General features: G+C 53.5%; 1 protein-coding gene across 2 annotated transcripts; it reads left to right on the forward strand.

The window, feature by feature from the left end:
• The first annotated feature begins 4,599 nt into the window (after nt 1-4,599).
• PGAM5 (PGAM family member 5, mitochondrial serine/threonine protein phosphatase) lies at nt 4,600-14,801 on the forward strand. 2 transcript variants are annotated; one of them, XM_050747788.1, is made up of 6 exons: nt 4,600-4,854; nt 8,897-9,075; nt 10,992-11,117; nt 11,263-11,351; nt 11,529-11,662; nt 13,398-14,801. In XM_050747788.1, exons 1-6 carry the CDS (start codon nt 4,664-4,666, stop codon nt 13,546-13,548), a joined length of 870 nt encoding a protein of 289 aa, XP_050603745.1. In that variant the 5' UTR covers nt 4,600-4,663; the 3' UTR covers nt 13,549-14,801. The 2 variants fall into 2 exon arrangements, with proteins under 2 accessions (XP_050603745.1, XP_050603746.1); XM_050747789.1 differs by having other exon boundaries at nt 4,607-4,854; nt 11,532-11,662.
• Nucleotides 14,802-17,755: the final 2,954 nt, after the last annotated feature.

The raw sequence follows: 17,755 nt of genomic DNA on the forward strand, positions 1-17,755 counted from the left end.
CCTGACCTCGGGTGATCTGCCAGCCTTGGCCCCTCAAAGTGCTGGGATTACAGGAGTGAGCCACTGCGCCCAGCCTAATCACCTCAGTTTTACATCCCAACCTTTCAGCTGATTTTTTTTCTGTGTTCTTCTTTTGCTGGAGTGCAGTGGCATGATCTCAGCTCACTGCAACCCCCCTGTCCCGGGTTCAACTGATTCTCCTGCCTCAGCCTCCTGAGTAGCTGGAATTACAGGCACCCACCACCACACCCAGTGAATTTTTGTATTTTTTTTTTTAGTAGAGACGGGGTTTCACCATGTTGGCCAGCCTGGTCTTGAACTACTCACCTCAGGTGATTGCCTGCCTTGGCCTCTCAAAGTGCTGGGATTACAGGCGTGAGCCACCATGCCCAGCCTTCTGTGTTCTTCTATTCTTCATTTCCAAGCATCCCTTCCCAGCTGTTTTTCTCATTCTGAGACCACTCCTCCTTGGTAGTATTCCATTGTTTCATGAGTATAATATCCTTTAAGATCTTAGTTACCTAAGTTTGGAAATCTTCTTGTATCTCATATGCTGTTTCTGAGTTAGTTTTTTTCTGTTTATTCATTTGTTTTGGTCTCCTTTTTCTTTTTCTTTTTTTTTTTTTTTTTTTTTTTTTTTGAGATGGAGTCTCGTTCTGTGGCCCAGGCTGGAGTGCAGTGGTGCCATCTCGGCTCACTGCAAGCTCCGCCTCCCGGGTTTACGCCATTCTCCTGCCTCAGCCTCCCGAGTAGCTGGGACTACAGGCGCCCGCCACCTCCCCCGGCTAGTTTTTTTGTATTTTTTAATAGAGACGGGGTTTCACTGTGTTAGCCAGGATGGTCTCGATCTCCTGACCTCGTGATCCATCCGTCTTGGCCTCCCAAAGTGCTGGGATTACAGGCTTGAGCCACCGCGCCCGGCCTTGGTCTTTTTTTCTTTTTAGAGACAGGGTCTTGCCATGTTACCCAGGCTGAACTGCAGTAGCTATTCACAGATCTCACTCATCAGCATGGGAGTTCTGACCTGCTCCATTTCCACCTGGGCTGGTTCACTCCTCCTTAGGCAACCTAGTGCTCTGCTTCTCCCAGGAAGTCACCACAGTGGTGTGTTAAGTGTGGATATCCAACTAGCAAAGCACACTACAGCGCCAAACTCCTGGGCTCAAGCAATTCTCTCACCTCAGCCTCCCCAGCAGCTGGGACTGCACGGGTGTGTCACTATGCCTGGCTCTATCTTTCTTGATTAGGATTTCCTCAAATGTCTGTTGATCCTTGATGGTTCATTAATTTTTAAGAATCAGTGCTACTAAGACATTCTTTGGAAGCTTAGTGTGGGCTGTACATGTTAAATGGTGCCTTCACTGTAGGCCAAGCAAGCAGAGACCCACTTTTGTTGAGGATCACACGTTATCAAAAAGTGGGGTGTAAGGCCGGGTGCAGTGGCTCATGCCTGTAATCCCAGCACTTTGGGAGGCCAAGGTGGGAGGATCACTTGAGCCCAGGAGTTCAAAGTCTCTCTTTTTTATTGTGCAACACAAACCCCCGTCTCTACAGAAAATATAGAAATTAGTGGAGTATGGTGGCACATGCCTGTAGTTCCAGTTACTCTGGAGGCTGAGGCAGGGGAATCACTTGAGCCCAGGAGTTGGAGGCTGCAGTGAGCTGTGATTGCACCATTGCACTCCAGCCTGGGCAGCAGAGTGAGACCCTGTCTCTTAAAAAAAAAAAAAAATTTAAAAAACTTTTTTTTTTTTTCCAGACAGAGTCTTGCACTGTTGCCTGGGCTAGAGTGCAGTGGCGCGATCTCAGCTCACTGCAACCTCTGCCTCCTGGGTTCAAGTGATTCTCCTGCCTCAGCCTCCCGAGTGTGGGATTACAGGCGCCCACCATCACGCCCAGCTTATTTTTTCCATTTTTAGTAGAGATGGGGTTTCACCATGTTGGCCAGGCTGGTCTCGAACTCCTGACCTTGTGATTTGCCCACCTCGGCCTTCCAAAGTGCTGGGATTACAGGCGTGAGCCACTGTGGCCCAGCCCATTTTCTTTTTTTTTTTTTTGAGACAGAGTCTTGCTCTGTTGCCCAGGCTGGAGTGCGGTGGCACAATCTCGGCTTACCGCAGCATCCCGTTTTCAAGCGATTCTCCTGGCTCAGCCTCCTGAGTAGCTGGGATTACCAGCGTGCGCCACTATACCCTAATTTTTTGTATTTTTAGTAGAGATGAGGTTTCACCATGTTGGCCAGGCTGGTCTCAAACTCCTGACCTCAAGTGATCAGCCTGCCTCAGCCTCTCAAAGTGCTGGGATAACAGGCATGAGCCACTGCACCTGGCGTAAAAAAATACATTTAAAAAAAAAAATCTTTTTTCTTGGGCTGGTCAGTTTCCACACAGAGGAATCCTTCAGTTCTTGTCAGGGCGTTGGGGGAAGGATGGTGGTGGTAGCTGAGCATGCAATGAGCCTAGTGGCCAACATTCTTGTGACTAACCGGATGAAAGGGATTAGAGGTCCTACTCTTCCTTATGTGAACTCCGTATAATCCCGTCTTTATTACTGCATCCCGATCCGAGCTATGCTTGGTGTCCAGAATCCTCCTGTTCAGGTCCCCTGGAATGGCCTTTCTCTTAGTGCTCCACGGTGATGAAAGTGAGCTAATCCCCTGAACATGTGTGTGAGAAAGGAAATGTGGAAGGCAACCTTTTCCTCTAAATGCTCCTGCTTTCAGTTCCACAGCTCTCAGACAGGAGGCTAGCGCTGCCAACTCCCAGACTCTTCCAGACTCACTGGATTAAATGAACTTGCTTCTTGGTTTCCTTCCACATAGGCACTGGTGTTCCATTTTCTCAGGTCCATAAAGATCTGATTTCCAGTTTTCAAACTTTTGTTGACTGATTTATCTGCTGTCGTTTTTTTTTTTTTTAAAATTAATTATTTATTATTTTTGAGACGGAGTCTTGCTCTGTTGCCCAGGCTGGAGTGCAGTGGTGAGATCTTGGCTCACTGCAAGCTCCGCCTCTCGGGTTCACGCCATTCTCCTGCCTCAGCCTCCCGGTAGCTGGGACTACGGGCGCTGCCACCGCACCTAATTTTTTTGTATTTTTAGTAGAGACGGGGTTTCACCCGGTTAGCCAGGATGGTCTCGATCTCCTGACCTCGCGATCCACCCGCCTCGGCCTCCCAAAGTGCGGAGATTACAGGCGTGAGCCACTGCGCCTGGCCCTGACCTTTCTTCTTATGGACTCAACTATGTCCTTGTGGATTTTCCATTTTGTTTTTTATTTTTTAGCTGGAGTGCAGTAGTGCGATCTCAGCTCACTGCAGCCTCTGCCTCTCCAGTTCCAGAGATTCTCCTGCCTCAGCCTCCTAGGTAGTTGGGATTACAGGCGTGTACCATTATGCCTGGCTAATTTTTGTATTTAGTAGAGACGGGGTTTCACCATGTTGGCCAGGCTGGTTTCAAATTCCTGACCTCGGGTGATCCACCCGCCTCAGCTTCCCAAAGTGCTGGGATTACAAACATGAACCACTGAACCTGGCCAATTTTTTAATTTTGTTTTTTTTCAGAGTCTCACTCTGTCACCCAGACTGGAGTACAGAGGCACGATCCTGGCTCACTACAACCTCTGCCTCCCGGGTTCAAGCGATTATCCTACCTCAGGTTCCTGAGTAGCGGGGAATACAAGCGCGCACCACCATGCCAGGCTATTTTTTTGTATTTTCAGTAGTGAGGGAGTTTCACCATGTTGGTCAGGCTGGTCTCGAACTCCTGACCTCAGGTGATCCGCCCACCTTGGCCTCCCAAAGTGCTGGGATTACAGATGTGAGCCACTGCGCCTGGCCCAATTTTCCTTTTTTTATGTTATTAATTTTTTTTGAGACAGGGCAAGCGTCCAGCAATGGGTAAGCGGTGGGGTCGGTCCACACAGGCGTCCAGCAATGGGTAAGCGGTGGGGTCGGTCCACACAGGCGTCCAGCAATGGGTAAGCGGTGGGGTCGGTCCACACAGGCGTCCAGCAATGGGTAAGCGGTGGGGTCGGTCCACACAGGGAGCGCCGGTCCCCCTGGAAGGAAACACAGGCTCTAACGAGGTTCCTCTGAGGACCCTGCTAAGCGAAATGCGCCGGCCACAGAGGGACTGTCCCGCAGGAGGCCGGGACCAGAAGTAACAACCCGGCCGAACCTGAACGCACTTCACGCCGCTTGAACCGCACACGCAGGAACGGCGCCGGCGGAAAAATTTATTTCGGGTTCTGCCACCAAAAACATATCCTTTAAACAAACCTGCCGCGGTTTCCCAACTCCCTTAAACCAGGGCCCCAAGTTCTCCTCCGAGTCTCCGCCCCGCACCCAGCCTCGAGCCTGGGCAGGCGCTTCCGGTGCGGAACCTTCTGGAAAGCACCGCACCGCCCTCCCGGCGTCTCCACAGCTCCGCCCGCACCTGCGCGCACCGGCGTTCGCGAGCACCAGTGACGGGACGGAAGAGTGACGGGGCAGGCGGCTCCGCGAAAACACCCCTTCGCTGAAGGCTGCCCAGCGCCCCGCCGCGCCCCAGGAGGCGGGACTTCCGTCCCCGCTTCCCGGAAGCGGCCTCCCGCGGAAGCGTGTCCCTCGCGGAGCGCCGTCGGGGCCGTGGGCGCCTGCGCGGGCCGGCGCGGGAGCGGGCGGCATGGCGTTCCGGCAGGCGCTGCAGCTGGCGGCCTGCGGGCTGGCAGGGGGCTCGGCCGCCGTGCTCTTCTCGGCCGTGGCGGTAGGGAAGCCGCGCGCGGGCGGGGACGCGGAGCCACGCCCGGCTGAGCCGCCGGCCTGGGCGGGGGGCGCGCGGCCGGGCCCCGGCGTCTGGGACCCCAACTGGGACAGGTGCGCGCGGGGCTGGTCGGGCCTGGGGTCGGGATGGGGGTCAGGGCCGGTGTTACCGTTGGGATCGGGATCGGGACCAGGTTCAAGGTTGCGATCGAGTCGGGATCTGGGGTCGCCGTCCGCTTCCCCCGGCGAAGGAACCGCCTTCCGGGGCCGCTCTGCGCTGAGGGTTCTGGGGGCGGCGGGCCCTTCCCGCCGGCTTCTGTGGGCCGAGCTCCGCCTCATCGTCGCCCTTCTCTCCGCCCCTGCGAGTCCGTCCTGGGTGCCGTCGCCGGAGCGCGGGCCGGGGCGAGGCTGGGGTGGAAGCCGGGCCTCCTCCAGGGGCGTTTGCAGGAGGGCGCCCGCCAGCCGCGTGCGGTTAATGAGCGTTTGAAATATGGCCCGTGTGATTCCTGAAGGGAATGCTTAGTTTACGTCAATTTAAACTTAAGCAGGCCGGGCGCAGTGGCTCACGCCTGTAATCCCAGCACTTTGGGAGGCCGAGACGGGCGGATCACGAGGTCAGGAGATCGAGACCATCCTGGCTAACACGGTGAAACCCCGTCTCTACTAAAATACAAAAAAATTAGCCGGGTGCGGTGGCGGCGCCTGTAGTCCCAGCTACTCGGGAGGCTGAGGCAGGAGAATGGCGTGAACCCGGGAGGTGGAGCTTGCAGTGAGCCGAGATCGCGCCACTGCACTCCAGTCTGGGCGACAGAGCGAGACTCCGTCTCAAAAAAACAAAAACAAACAAACAAAAATAAATAAACTTAAGCAGGGCCGGGTGCAGTAGCTCACGCCTGTAATCCGGGCGTTTGGGAGGCCGAGGCCGGAGGATCGCTTGAGCCCAGGAAGTTGAAACCGGCCTGGGCAACATAGGAAGACCCCCATGTCTACAAAAATTACAAAATAAGTTAGCCGAGCGAGGTGGTGCGCGCATGTGGTCCCAGCTACTCGGGAGGCTGAGGCAGGAGGATCCCTTGAGTCCAGGGGTCCCAGGCTGCAGTGTGAGCCGAGATCCCGCCACTTCACTCTGGCCTAAGCAACAGAGCCTGTCTCAAAGGAAAAAAAAAAAGTGCAGGTTTTTAACATTGGTTATGTGTTGAAATAGTATTTTTAGCATATTGAATTAAAAGTATGATCGAAATTCACCTGTTTCTTTTTAATGTTGCCGTTAGAAAATTTATAATTTTCACATGTTGCTGGCATTCTGTTTCTGTCGGCCAGGACTGCTCTCGAGGCAAGGATGGTTTGCCCAGTCCTAACTGCTCCTTATACTCAGTACTCTGAGAAAGGGGCACAGAATTATACTTACTACTGTGGTTGTGTTAAGTACTTTATATTACTTTTTTTTCTTTTGTTAACCTTATTTCCTCTATTATTAGCATCATACACTAAGCGTGGTATATATATCAAAATTAATGAGCCGTAACCCATACATTATTACTAAGGTTCATGTTTCACTGAGATTTCCTCAGCTTTTACCTGCTGTTCTGTTCTAGGATCCCACATGACAAGCAATCTTCATGCCTCCTCAGGCACGTTTTGGTGGTGATAATTTCTCAGACTTGTTTCGATGATCATCACTGTTTGACGCATCCTGGTCAGGGGTTTTATAGAAGGTTCCTCAGCTGAGATTTGTCTGAAGATTTTCTCATGATTAGATGGGAGTTACATTCTTTTTCTTTCTTTTCTTCTTTTTTGTTTGAGATGGATTTTCGCTCTTGTTGCCCAGGCTGGAATGCAATGGCGCAATCTTGGCTCACTGCAACCTCCGCCTCCTGAGTTCAAGCGATGCTCCTGCCTCAGCCTCCCGAGTAGCTGGGACTACAGGCGTGTACCACCACGCCATCTAATTTTATGTTTTTAGTAGAGACGGGGTTTCTCCATGTCGGTCAGGCTGGTCTTGAACTCCCGACCTCAGGTGATCCACCCACCTCGGCCTCTCAAAGTGCTGGGATTACAGGTATGAGCCACCATGCCCAGCCCATTAAATTCTTTTTTAAAAATCAGTAAAATATTCTGAATTTCTTAGGCCTTTTTAAGGAAAGAGATTAAGGTTAAAGAACTTGAAGTAGGTTGGGTGCAGTGGCTCACACCTGTAATCCCAGCACTTTTTGAGAGGCTGAGGCGGGCGGATCACTTGAGGTCAGAAGTTCGAGACCAGCCTGGCCAACATGGTGAAAGTCTGTGTTTACTAAAAATACAAAAAAATTAACCAGGCATGGTGGCACACACCTGTAGTCCCAGCTACTCAGGAGGCTGAGGCAGGAGAATCACTAGAACCCAGGAGGTGGAGGCTGCAGTGAGCCCAGATTGTGCCACTGCACTCCAGCCTGGGCGACAGAGGGAGACTCTGTCTCAAAAAAAAAAACTTGAAGTAGAACCAGGAACTGAGCCCAGCCTTTCTCTTTTAAGCAGGTGTTCTGTATTTGCTTGCCATGTCTGGGGAGAAGTGAATTGGGCCTTGTGGGCTGGGAAAGACTCGTACAGACAGAAGGCATGAGCAACTACAGGAAGGTGCTAGAAGACAGCGTGTTTCCTCTTGAGTCTGGTGTCCATGCTGTAAAGTTCCAGAGCCTCATCTGGTGAAATCTCCCGCTTCTTCCTGGAGGTCTCATGCAGTGCACGGCTTCCTGTCTCTGTGCCTATAGCTCCCAAATATTTTCACCCTGACTCCCCCATACCTGCCAATTTGAGTCTTGGCCTGGTTTATGACAGGCCCCCAGGTCAGCGCAGCCCGAACGGAGCCCTTGAGTCACGACCATACCCTTCTACAACTTCCTTTTCTGCCACTGTCTCTGAGTAAACACCAGCAGGTTCCACTTCTGCTCTTCCCAGCTCTGCCGTGTTGAACTTTTTTTGTTGCTGTTCAGACAGGGTCTTGCTCTGTTGCCCAGGCTGGAGCGCAGTGCACTGCAGTGGCGAGATCATGGCTCCCTCCCAGGCTCAAGTGATCCTCCCACCTCAGCCTCCTGAGCAGCTGGGACTACAGCTGCGGACCGCCTTGCCCAGCTAACTTTTTAATTTAATATTTTTGTAGAGACGGGTCCCCCCTGTGTTGCCCAGGCTGGTCTTGAACTCCTGGGCTTCAGTGATCTGCCCACCCTGACCTCCCAAAATGCCGGGATCCGCTTTTTCAGATTCCAGCAGCTCCGGAACAGGACTTCATAATGGGAATGGTTTCTTCCTCACTGTCTGATGTGATAGTCACTATCCCATGTGGCTGCTGAGTGTTTGTTTATTTTCTGAGGTGGAGTCTCGCTATGTCGCCCAGGCTGGAATGCACTGGTGCAATCTCAGCTCTTTGCACCCTCCGCCTCCCGGGTTCAAGCGATTCTCCTGCCTCAGCCTCCCAAGTAGCTGGGATTTCAGGTCTGTGCCACCAAGCCCGGCTGATTTTTTCCATTTTTAGTAGAGATGGGATTTCACCATGTTGGCCAGGCTAGTCTCGAACTCCTGACCTCAGTTGATCTGCCCGCCTCAGCCTCCCAAATCCTGGGATTACAGGTGTAAGCCACTGCACCCGGTCCTGAGGGTCTAAAATGTGTTTAGTATGACTGAGGACATGATGTTTTAATTTTATTTAATTTTGCTTAAATTTTTAATTGAAACATCCTCATAGCTGGTGGCTGCTGTTGGGCATTGAAGTTCTAGGCTCTGTTGAAGCATCATGGTCAGGGAGGCTGTCCTGGTCCCGCGGACTCTTTCCACCTGCCCACCCATAGCCGCTGTCCTCCTTCCTTTTCCATACCCACAGGTGCATTCTGGGTGGTCTGTCTCCTGCTGTTCACTGTCTGCCTCTCCTTATTAGAGAAGATGCACAGGGCTTTGCTTATCTGTTTTGCTTTCCAGCACATAACGCAGAACAGGCCTGGAACTAGCTTTGTGGGAGGGAGAGTAGCGGTATGCTCAGAGAGGCCTCCCCAGGGCTGTGTCGAGGTCCTTGTCTTCTCTCCATGCTCTTCCCAAATAGTCTGACAATCTGGAAATAACATCTTGTCAGAAAAACTCAAACTTGGGAACAGAGGTCACAAGGACCTATCTTGTATTTCAACATCAGGCGAGAACCGCTCTCTCTGATCAACCTGCGGAAGAGGAATGTGGAATCTGGGGAAGAAGAGCTGGCGTCCAAGCTGGACCACTACAAAGCCAAGGCCACACGGCACATCTTCCTCATCAGGCACTCCCAGTACCATGTGGATGGCTCCCTGGAGAAGGACCGCACTCTGACCCCGCTGGGTATGTGGCGAGTCAGACCCTCTGTGACTCCCTTGGGTGTGTGATGGGGTCAGACCCTCCGGGGACACCCTTGGGGAGGTGACGGGGTCAGACCCTCCAGGGACGCCCTTGGGGATGTGGCCAGGTGCATATCCTCTGCTGGTGCCTTGGTTACGTGATGCAGCTCCTCCGCAGACCGCCCCAGTCAGCTTTCTTGAAAGTGTTTGGGGCACTGGGTCTCCTGGGGCCCATGTCTGAGGCCATCACCCCTGAATCACACATTGACATTACCAGTAACTGTCCGCTGAACTTGGATAGAAGACAAGCTTTTAAAAATGTCTTTACCTTGGCCAGGCGCGGTGGCTCACACCTGTAATCCCAACACTTTGGGAGGCCAAGGCAGGCGGATCACCCGAGGTCAGGAGTTCGAGACCAGCCTGGCCAACACAGCGAAACCTCGTCTCTACTAAACGTACAAAAATTAGCCAGGTGCGGTGGCAGGCACCCGTAATCCCAGCTACTCAGGAGGCTGAGGCAAGAGAATTGCTTGACCCTGGCAGGTGGAGGTTGCAGTGAGCCAAGATTGCACCACTGCACTCTAGCCTAGGTGACAGAGCGAGACTCCGTCTCAAAAAAAAAGTCTTTACCTTTTAGCAAATGTTGGACCTATCTTGTTTGCATGAGACCAAATTCGGTGCATATCCTAGCAGGGGTTTTGTGCCTGCTCGACGCCTTGGAAAGCCGCATAGCTTGTGCGCTCAGCTGCTCACCTGGACCTGCTGCCAAAGACCCTTCACTTCTGCACTCACAGGCCTACTGCCTGGCGTCTGCTTTTTTTTTTTTTTTTTCCGGAGACAGAGTCCTGCTCTGTTGCCCAGGCTGGAGTGCAGATGTGATCATGGCCCACTGCATGGGTTCAAGCAATTCTGTCTCAGCCTCCCAAGTAGCTGGGATTACAGGTGCCCACCACCACAGGTGGCTTTTTTTTTTTTTTTTTTTTTTTTTTTTTGGTATTTTTAGTAGAGACAGCGTTTCACCATATTGGCCAGGCTGGCCTCAAACTCCTGACCTAGTGATCCGCCCGCCTTGGCCTCCCAAAGTGCTGGGATGACAGGTGTGAGCCACCGCGCTCAGCCTGGCATCTGTCTCTCAATGCCCCGTTGAACAGGCAGGACTGAGCGACACGATCCCGCCTGTCCCCACTGGCAGACGCTGCATAGACAGCGCCCAGGAGGGTCCTTCCACCCTGTCCTTGTGTTCCTGTGCAGGTGGATCTGTAGGAGAGATGCCTAGAGAAGGAAATGTGGGGTAGGCTAAGGTAGAGTTTACACTTTGAAAAGTTCTTTAAATGGGATAGTGTCTGTTCATGCACATATTAGAAGTTCAAATGGTAAAAATGTGCAGGGCTGTCCTCCACAGATGCCTCCCTCAGCCCCCAGAACTGTCCCGGCTGCTTGTATACAAAGAAAGTGGAGTGACAGACGCAGCTGTGGCTGCATCCAGTGGACTCGGCCTTCCCGAGGGCCTTTCCACCTGGATGCCCAAGCTCACAAGAGAAAAGGTGTCTGCACTGGTGTCCGGCCCCATGTAGCAGCTCGGGGTGTTTAGGTCCTGCTGTGTTGGCCTCCGTCATGGCGTGTGCCTGGTGGACCCTGAGGCTCAGGTTTTGGGCATAGTTAAGTGACGGTGACGAGGGGACTCAGAAACCACCAGCCACTGTCCGATTTCCTGCCGCTGATGGAATCGGATGCTTTTCTTTTTCCTGTATGGGGGTGAAGACAGTTGAGTGCCAGCCCCTCAGGCCCAAGCCTAGGGAGAGCAGGAGCCATGGGATGCACTTGCTGCCTGACGCGGGCTCGTGCTTGTGGGTGGAGGAGGGCGCGTTTGCGGGCGGAGGAGGGGGTGCGGGTGCGGCACTGAGGTGTTTCACCCTCCAGGTCGGGAGCAGGCTGAACTCACGGGGCTCCGCCTCGCAAGCTTGGGGTTGAAGTTTAATAAAATCGTCCATTCCTCTATGACACGCGCCATAGAGACCACTGATATCATCAGCCGGCACCTGCCAGGTAAGTGCTGGGTGCGGGGCCTCCATGCTTGCAGCAGTGGACGGCTCGCGGCAGGGCCCCGGCCTGAACTCCTGGCCACTGGGAGGTCACAGCATCTCCGCCGGCACGGCCGCCGCACCCAGGGCTTCACTGTGCTTCTCCCCAGGCGTCTGCAAAGTCAGCACAGACCTGCTGCGGGAAGGCGCCCCCATCGAGCCAGACCCGCCTGTGTCTCACTGGAAGCCAGAAGCTGTGGTAAAAACCTCCCCAGGGAGCAGCTGCATCACCCCTGCCTTTCGTGGGCAAAGCGGCCCTGCGGGGCTCACCGTCCATCACGTGTCCGGCCGTCCCACGGGCTTCCCCGGGCAGCGATGGGGTCTGTCTGCCTTGCCCGTGTACTCCCACACTGACTGTTCCTCACTCTGCCCCCAGCAGTATTACGAAGACGGAGCCCGGATCGAGGCCGCCTTCCGGAACTACATCCACCGTGCAGATGCCAGGCAGGAGGAGGACAGTTATGAGATCTTTATTTGTCACGCCAACGTCATCCGCTACATCGTATGCAGGTAGGCAGCCACCGTGCTGGTTGTGGCCAAAATAATTTCACACCTAGAGAAAAGCACTGTGCTGTTCCGGCCGGCGCCGCAGGGCAGCCCTGAGGTGGCTTGGGAAGCAGCCTGAGGGTGGCCATGCCACCCACGGAGACAGGGTGGTGGGTGGCTCAGAGGCGGTGATGGCAACACCAGGCTTTTCCACAAATGCGAATTGTGCCTAAGAAGTGCATGAAGATGCCACGGCGGATAGATCTCATCTCCATTCTTCGCTTTCCCAGAAAGGGACCTGTTCCACTAACTGGCTGCTCCCTGCGTTTTTTTTTTAATTTTTATTTTATTTTTTTTTTTTGAGACAGAGTCTCGCTGTGTCTCCCAGGCTGGAGTGCAGTGGCGTGATCTCGGCTCACTGCAAGCTCCGCCTCCCGGGTTTACGCCATTCTCCCGCCTCAGCCTCCCAAGTAGCTGAGACTACAGGCGCCGACACCTCGCCCGGCTAGTTTTTTGTATTTTTAGTAGAGATGGGGTTTCACCATGTTAGCCAGGATGGTCTCGATCTCCTGACCTCGTGATCCACCCGCCTCGGCCTCCCAAAGTGCTGGGATTACAGGCTTGAGCCACCGCGCCCGGCCGCGTTTTTTTTTAATACGGGAAAAGCAGAAATTAAATTGTGTTTACTCGTAAGAAGTCAGCGTTTTTCTGATTTGTGCAAATCTTGAGTTGGGGTTGGGCCCCTGTCCTAAAGAGCGCAGGTCTCCAAGTGTGATAGCTCAATTCACGTCTATCCCAGCCAGATCTTCCCCGAGAAGCCCCGATTGAAGATAGGAGCAGCTCAGCTTATGTGTACCCAGCCCTGAGGCTGCTCTGAAACTTCTTACTGAGGGGCTCAGCCCCCGTTTGTAAAACAGAGCCCCCCCCGGCCCAGCCTCTTTTAAGGATAGAGCCCCCTGGCTCTAGTCCAGCCTGTTTTAAGGACAGACCCCCCTGCCCCAGCCCGGCCCATTTTAAGAACATAGTCCCCTGGCTCTGGCCCAGCCCGTTTGTTTTTATTTATTTATTTATGTATTTATTTTTTTTTTATTTTATTTTTTTTTGAGACGGAGTCTCGCTGTGTCGCCCGGGCTGGAGTGCAGTGGCCGGATCTCAGCTCACTGCAAGCTCCGCCTCCGGGGTTTACGCCATTCTCCTGCCTCATCCTCCCGAGTAGCTGAGACTACAGGCGCCCGCCATCTCGCCCGGCTAGTTTTTTGTATTTTTTAGTAGAGACGGGGTTTCACCGTGTTAGCCAGGATGGTCTCGATCTCCTGACCTCATGATCCGCCCGTCTCGGCCTCCCAAAGTGCTGGGATTACAGGCTTGAGCCACCGCGCCTGGCCTTATGTATTTATTGAGACGGAGTCTCGCTCTGTCGCCCAGGCTGGAGTGCAGTGGCGTGATCTCGGCTCGCTGCAAGCTCCGTCTCCCGGGTTCACGCCATTCTCCTTCCTCAGCCTCCCGAGTAGCTGGGACTACAGGCGTCCGCCACCACAGATGGCCAATTTTTTGTATTTTTAGTAGAGACGGGGTTTCACCATGTTGGCCAGTATGGTCTCAATCTCTTGACCTCCTGATATGCCCACCTCAGCCTCCCAAAGTGCTGGGGTTACAGGCGTGAGCCACCGCACCCGGCCTAGCCCAGCCCAGCCTGTTTTAAGGACAGAGCCCCCGGCTCTAACGTGCTCTCTCTCTCTCTCTCCCCCTCTCCCCCCAGAGCGCTGCAGTTCCCTCCCGAAGGCTGGCTCCGGCTGTCCCTTAACAACGGCAGCATCACCCACCTGGTGATCCGACCCAATGGCCGAGTTGCGCTCAGGACCCTCGGGGACACGGGGTTCATGCCTCCCGACAAGATCACCCGGTCGTGAGGGCACCGCAGGGCTCTGGCCTCTCCTTCCCTCTGTCCTCCCTGCACAGGCCGCACGCGCTTACGTTTTGTTCCCGAGGAGACAGGTGGAAAAGTAGAAACCTACAATGCTGCATCTGGGGAGTGACTTGTGGCCAGGCTGAGAAGGGGAGAGTTGGGATCAGACAGCCTGACTTCTATACAGGGTTTCACACCTGACCAAGGAACCCCCAGGATGGCGTGGGGTTTAAGGCGAAGACCTCTCATGCAGAAGTCAGGCCTGTCGTGGGGACCTGAATGAGGCCTGACCCAGACCACCATGTTCGCAGCCGCAGCTGACCCGTGCCAAGGGTCCATGCTCCGTTGGCAAAGCCAGTCAGGCACGAGGGTGACTGAGGCACACGGATGAGGAGGGCACCCAGGTTCTGTTCACAACTCACTTCACCTCATACATCCTTTTAATTTCTTAAAACCCTCTTGTCATTTAAATATTTGTCGATTAAAGATTTTCTGGATGGGCACAGTGGCTCACGCCTGTATTCCCAGCTACTCGGGAGGCCAAGGTGGGAGGATCTCTTGAGCCCAGGAGTTTTAAGACCAGCCTGGACAAGGCAACATAGCGAGACCCTGTCTCTACTAAAAATACAAAAGTTAGCTGGGCATGGTGGTGGGCATCTATAGTCCCAGCTACTTGGGAGGCTGAGGTGGGTGGATCACTTGGGCCCAGGAGTTGGAGGCTGCAGTGAGCTGTGATTTGTGTCACTACCCTCCAGCCTGGGCAACCAAGGGAGACTTAAAGCAATTTTTTTTTTTTTTTTTGAAACGGAGTTTCACTCTTATTGCCCAAGCTGGAGTGCAGTGGCGGGATCCTAGCTCACTGCAACCTCTGGCCTCCTGGGTTCAAGTGATTCTCCTGCCTCAGCCTCCCAAGTAGCTGGGATTACAGGCGCCCGCCACCGCACCTGGCTAATTTTGTATTTTTAGTAGAGACGGGGTTTCACCACGTTGGCCAGGCTGGTCTCGAACTCCTGACCTCGTGATCCGCCCGCCTCGGCCTCCCAAAGTGCTGGGATTACAGGCGTGAGCTACCGCACCCGGCCGGGGATTAAAACATTTAAACGTGTTGTGTGTACCCAGATATTATGTTAATTTAGGAAAAACTAAAATTTCTATGAAGTGGTTGTGACTATTTTCTGTAGTCGATACAATTGGGATATCTGATCTGTTTCTCTGTCTACTTTGGAAATGATTGCATAATAAAATTTTACTGTTTTTCTTAAAAGGACTAGTGACTGTGTTAAAAACAGGAAACTTCGGCCGGGCACGGTGGTTCAAACCTGTAATCCCAGCACTTTGGGAGGCCAAGGTGGGCAGATCACGAGGTGGAAGTTCAAGACCAGCCTGACCAACATGGTGAAACCCCGTCTCTACTAAAAATACAAAAATTAGCCAGGCGTGGCGGGCGCCTGTAATCCCAGCTACTCGGGAAGCTGAGGCAGGAGAATCGCTTGAACCCGGGAGGCAGAACTTGCAGGGAGCCGAGATCACGCCATTGCACTCCAGCCTGGGCAACACAGCGAGACACCATCTAAAAAGGGAAAAAAAGGAAACTTGTGCAGTGTGAGAAACGATGGTGCCACCAGAACCCTTTGCACAGGGTCCCGTCTCCCCATGGTTTTGACACCTCTGCCTGTGTCACACCAGCTGCCTGCTCAGAGGACTTCCGCCAGCGGCCTGGGCCCTCTCCGAATCCCTGACCAGGATGGCAAGACTGACCAGTGGCTGTGGAGACAACAGCCACAGCAACCAAACGCCATTGTCTAGAAACAGTTTGATAAGCCAGGGCTGCGCCGACTTCAAAAACAAATACCAGGCACGCTCACGCTTGACCTCAGACAGGAGCAAGGCTCTCGCGGAAGGAGTCCGGGATGCTCTCAGTCAGCTGCACAGGCGCCCACGCCACAGTCCCAGGCAGGGCCTCTGGGGATGGGCGGCCCTGCAGGGCTAAGCCTTTGTTTTGCTTGGGGCCCTGGCTCCTCTGTAAAGTGGGAAAGCTTGGAGGTGGGAGCGGGGCCAGCACGCCTGGCACCAAGGCGGTGCTCAGAGCAGGCACAGGGTTGCTGGGCGGAGAAGCTCATCGCAACGTGGAATGACCACACATCAGCTGGCCCTGACCCCCACCCAGCCCGCGGCTACTCCCGTCACTCACGTCACAGACCTGAGTCCCACCCACGTGAAGATCTGGACAGACTCTCAGGTCTAAAGGGGGAAGCGGAAGGGGGACCGTGAGCAGTTTTCAGTGCATCACAAGAAACCAGTGACCCAGAAGTCTTCAAAATGCTTATGCAAAAAAAAAAAAAAAAAAAAAAAAACCCAAAAGGAAAGAAAACCTGATGCTGCTGCTTAAGTCAGATTTGAAGTCAAGGATTTTGAAAAGTTAAGCCACAAACTCAGTGTGACTCATTCTTTAAGAGCACACGGCATTGATAACCTGTATTCTTGTTTTTCAAGTCTACAGCCCTTGGTATTCCCAGGCAGCCTCCAATCCAAGTCCTAACCAGGCCCTGCTTATCTGCCAAGATCAGAGACTCTGGATGTGTTCAGTGTAGTATGGCCATAGATGATTACCCAACTTTCTTGAATATGAAACTTTAAGTAACTTTTAGTTTCTTTTTCTAGAGTAAATTCCCAGCAAACTTTTTTTTTTGAGACATAGTCTTGCTCTGTCACCCAGGCTGGAGTGCAGTGCCATGATCTTGGCTCACTACAACCTCTGCTTTCCAGGCTCAAGCGATTCTCATGTCTCAGCCTCCCAAGTGGCTTGTTCTACAGGCGTGCATCACTGCACCTGGCTCATTTTTGCATTTTTAGTAGAGATGAGTTTCACTCTGCTGGCTAGACCGGTCTGGAGCTCCCTGGCCTCAGTGATCCGCCCACCTCGGCCTCCCAAAGCGCATGAGCCACTGTGCCTGGTAGACGTTTCCCTTCTAGAATACCTGCTGTTTAAGTGGCCTTTTCCAGTCTTCTGCATTTGGGACAGACGTAGATTAGCAAAGTGAGGACGGCTCCCGGTTTGGCTGGTTGCTGGTGGGGGTCTAATTTCTGAATGCTGGACTCACATGGCTGGGGAGAGGCAGGGAGGGGCAGGCAGGAGACTGGGGAGTGGGGGATCTGAAGACCCCAGGGATCTTCAGCGCACGAGTGTGCATGTTGTGAACGCCCGCACGGAGGGAGCCGTGTGAGGGGAAGGCTGGGGGCTTTGGACTGGGCCAGTTACAGGGGCCCAGTGACGTCAATGATGGATACTGTCCCCCGGTTGGGGACAGGCTGAAGACAGACTGAAGACTTCTCAAATGTTAGTAACGACACCTTCACTCTGGTCAAAGTGAAAACTGCACACAAGCAGCCTCAGACTGATGGGAATGGCATGCCACCAAATGGCAGCCAGCTGCCAGGGACCGTCATGCCAACGTTTATCCCAAAGCCTTTTCTTGAGACAGCTGAGGAAGGAGCACTGGCAGGGCAATCTGCAGCTGGAGCAGTCACAGGGTTTCCAACCACGACAAGCAGACGCCTGCGCCCTGCATGCACAGCCAGGCCCCAACCAGGGTTCTGCCATCAGCCCTTCCTGGAAAAGCTCTGCAGGTTTCTGGAAACATCCAGACGACTCTGGAGGACCCAGCTGTGGTCCCTGCCATGGCGCCGCTGGCACGCCCACGGCTGGTATGCAGCACCATGGCTGCTTTTACCCCAGAAACGAGCAGCAGACTGCCTGGGCGCCTTCCTCACAGCTGCCACCACGCTGAAGCAGGGCACTTTCCAACCAAAGCCACCACAGCAACTGTTAATGTCACCAAGGTTCCCACTGCCAAGAGCAACAAGAAAATCTGTGCTCCTTTAACGGACGCCAGAAAGTCTTTCACAACTTAGTCCAGAAAGGGGCCTAAAACCAGCAAGCGAATCTGAGGGCGCCCAGGCTGACAGCCGTGCCACCAAAACAGTGCCGTGTGCCCGGGCACAGGTGAGGGATCTTTCCAGAAGCTTAGAATTATTACCACGTGGTTCTGAAGTAATGCATTTCATTAAGTGTTTTGTGAAGGACATAAAGCCCCCTGGGGGACACGAGAATGCCTTCGTTGGGTCTGGAATCGCCTCCCACAAACAAACGGAGAAACAGTCAAAGGCGGCCTAAGACCTGGGAAATCAGGAGCAGTGGCCTATATACAAAA

This window comes from Macaca thibetana, chromosome 11 (assembly GCF_024542745.1).
Source record: "Macaca thibetana thibetana isolate TM-01 chromosome 11, ASM2454274v1, whole genome shotgun sequence".
In the NCBI taxonomy this organism is placed as follows: Eukaryota; Metazoa; Chordata; class Mammalia; order Primates; family Cercopithecidae; genus Macaca; species Macaca thibetana.

Coding starts and splice junctions, on each gene's coding strand:
- PGAM5 (XM_050747788.1), top strand. CDS start 4,664: ATGGCGTTCCGGCAGGCGCTGCAGCTGGCGGCCTGCGGGCTGGCAGGG. Junction 4,855..8,896: donor TGGGACCCCAACTGGGACAG/GTGCGCGCGGGG, acceptor TTTCAACATCAG/GCGAGAACCGCTCTCTCTGA. Junction 9,076..10,991: donor CCGCACTCTGACCCCGCTGG/GTATGTGGCGAG, acceptor TTCACCCTCCAG/GTCGGGAGCAGGCTGAACTC.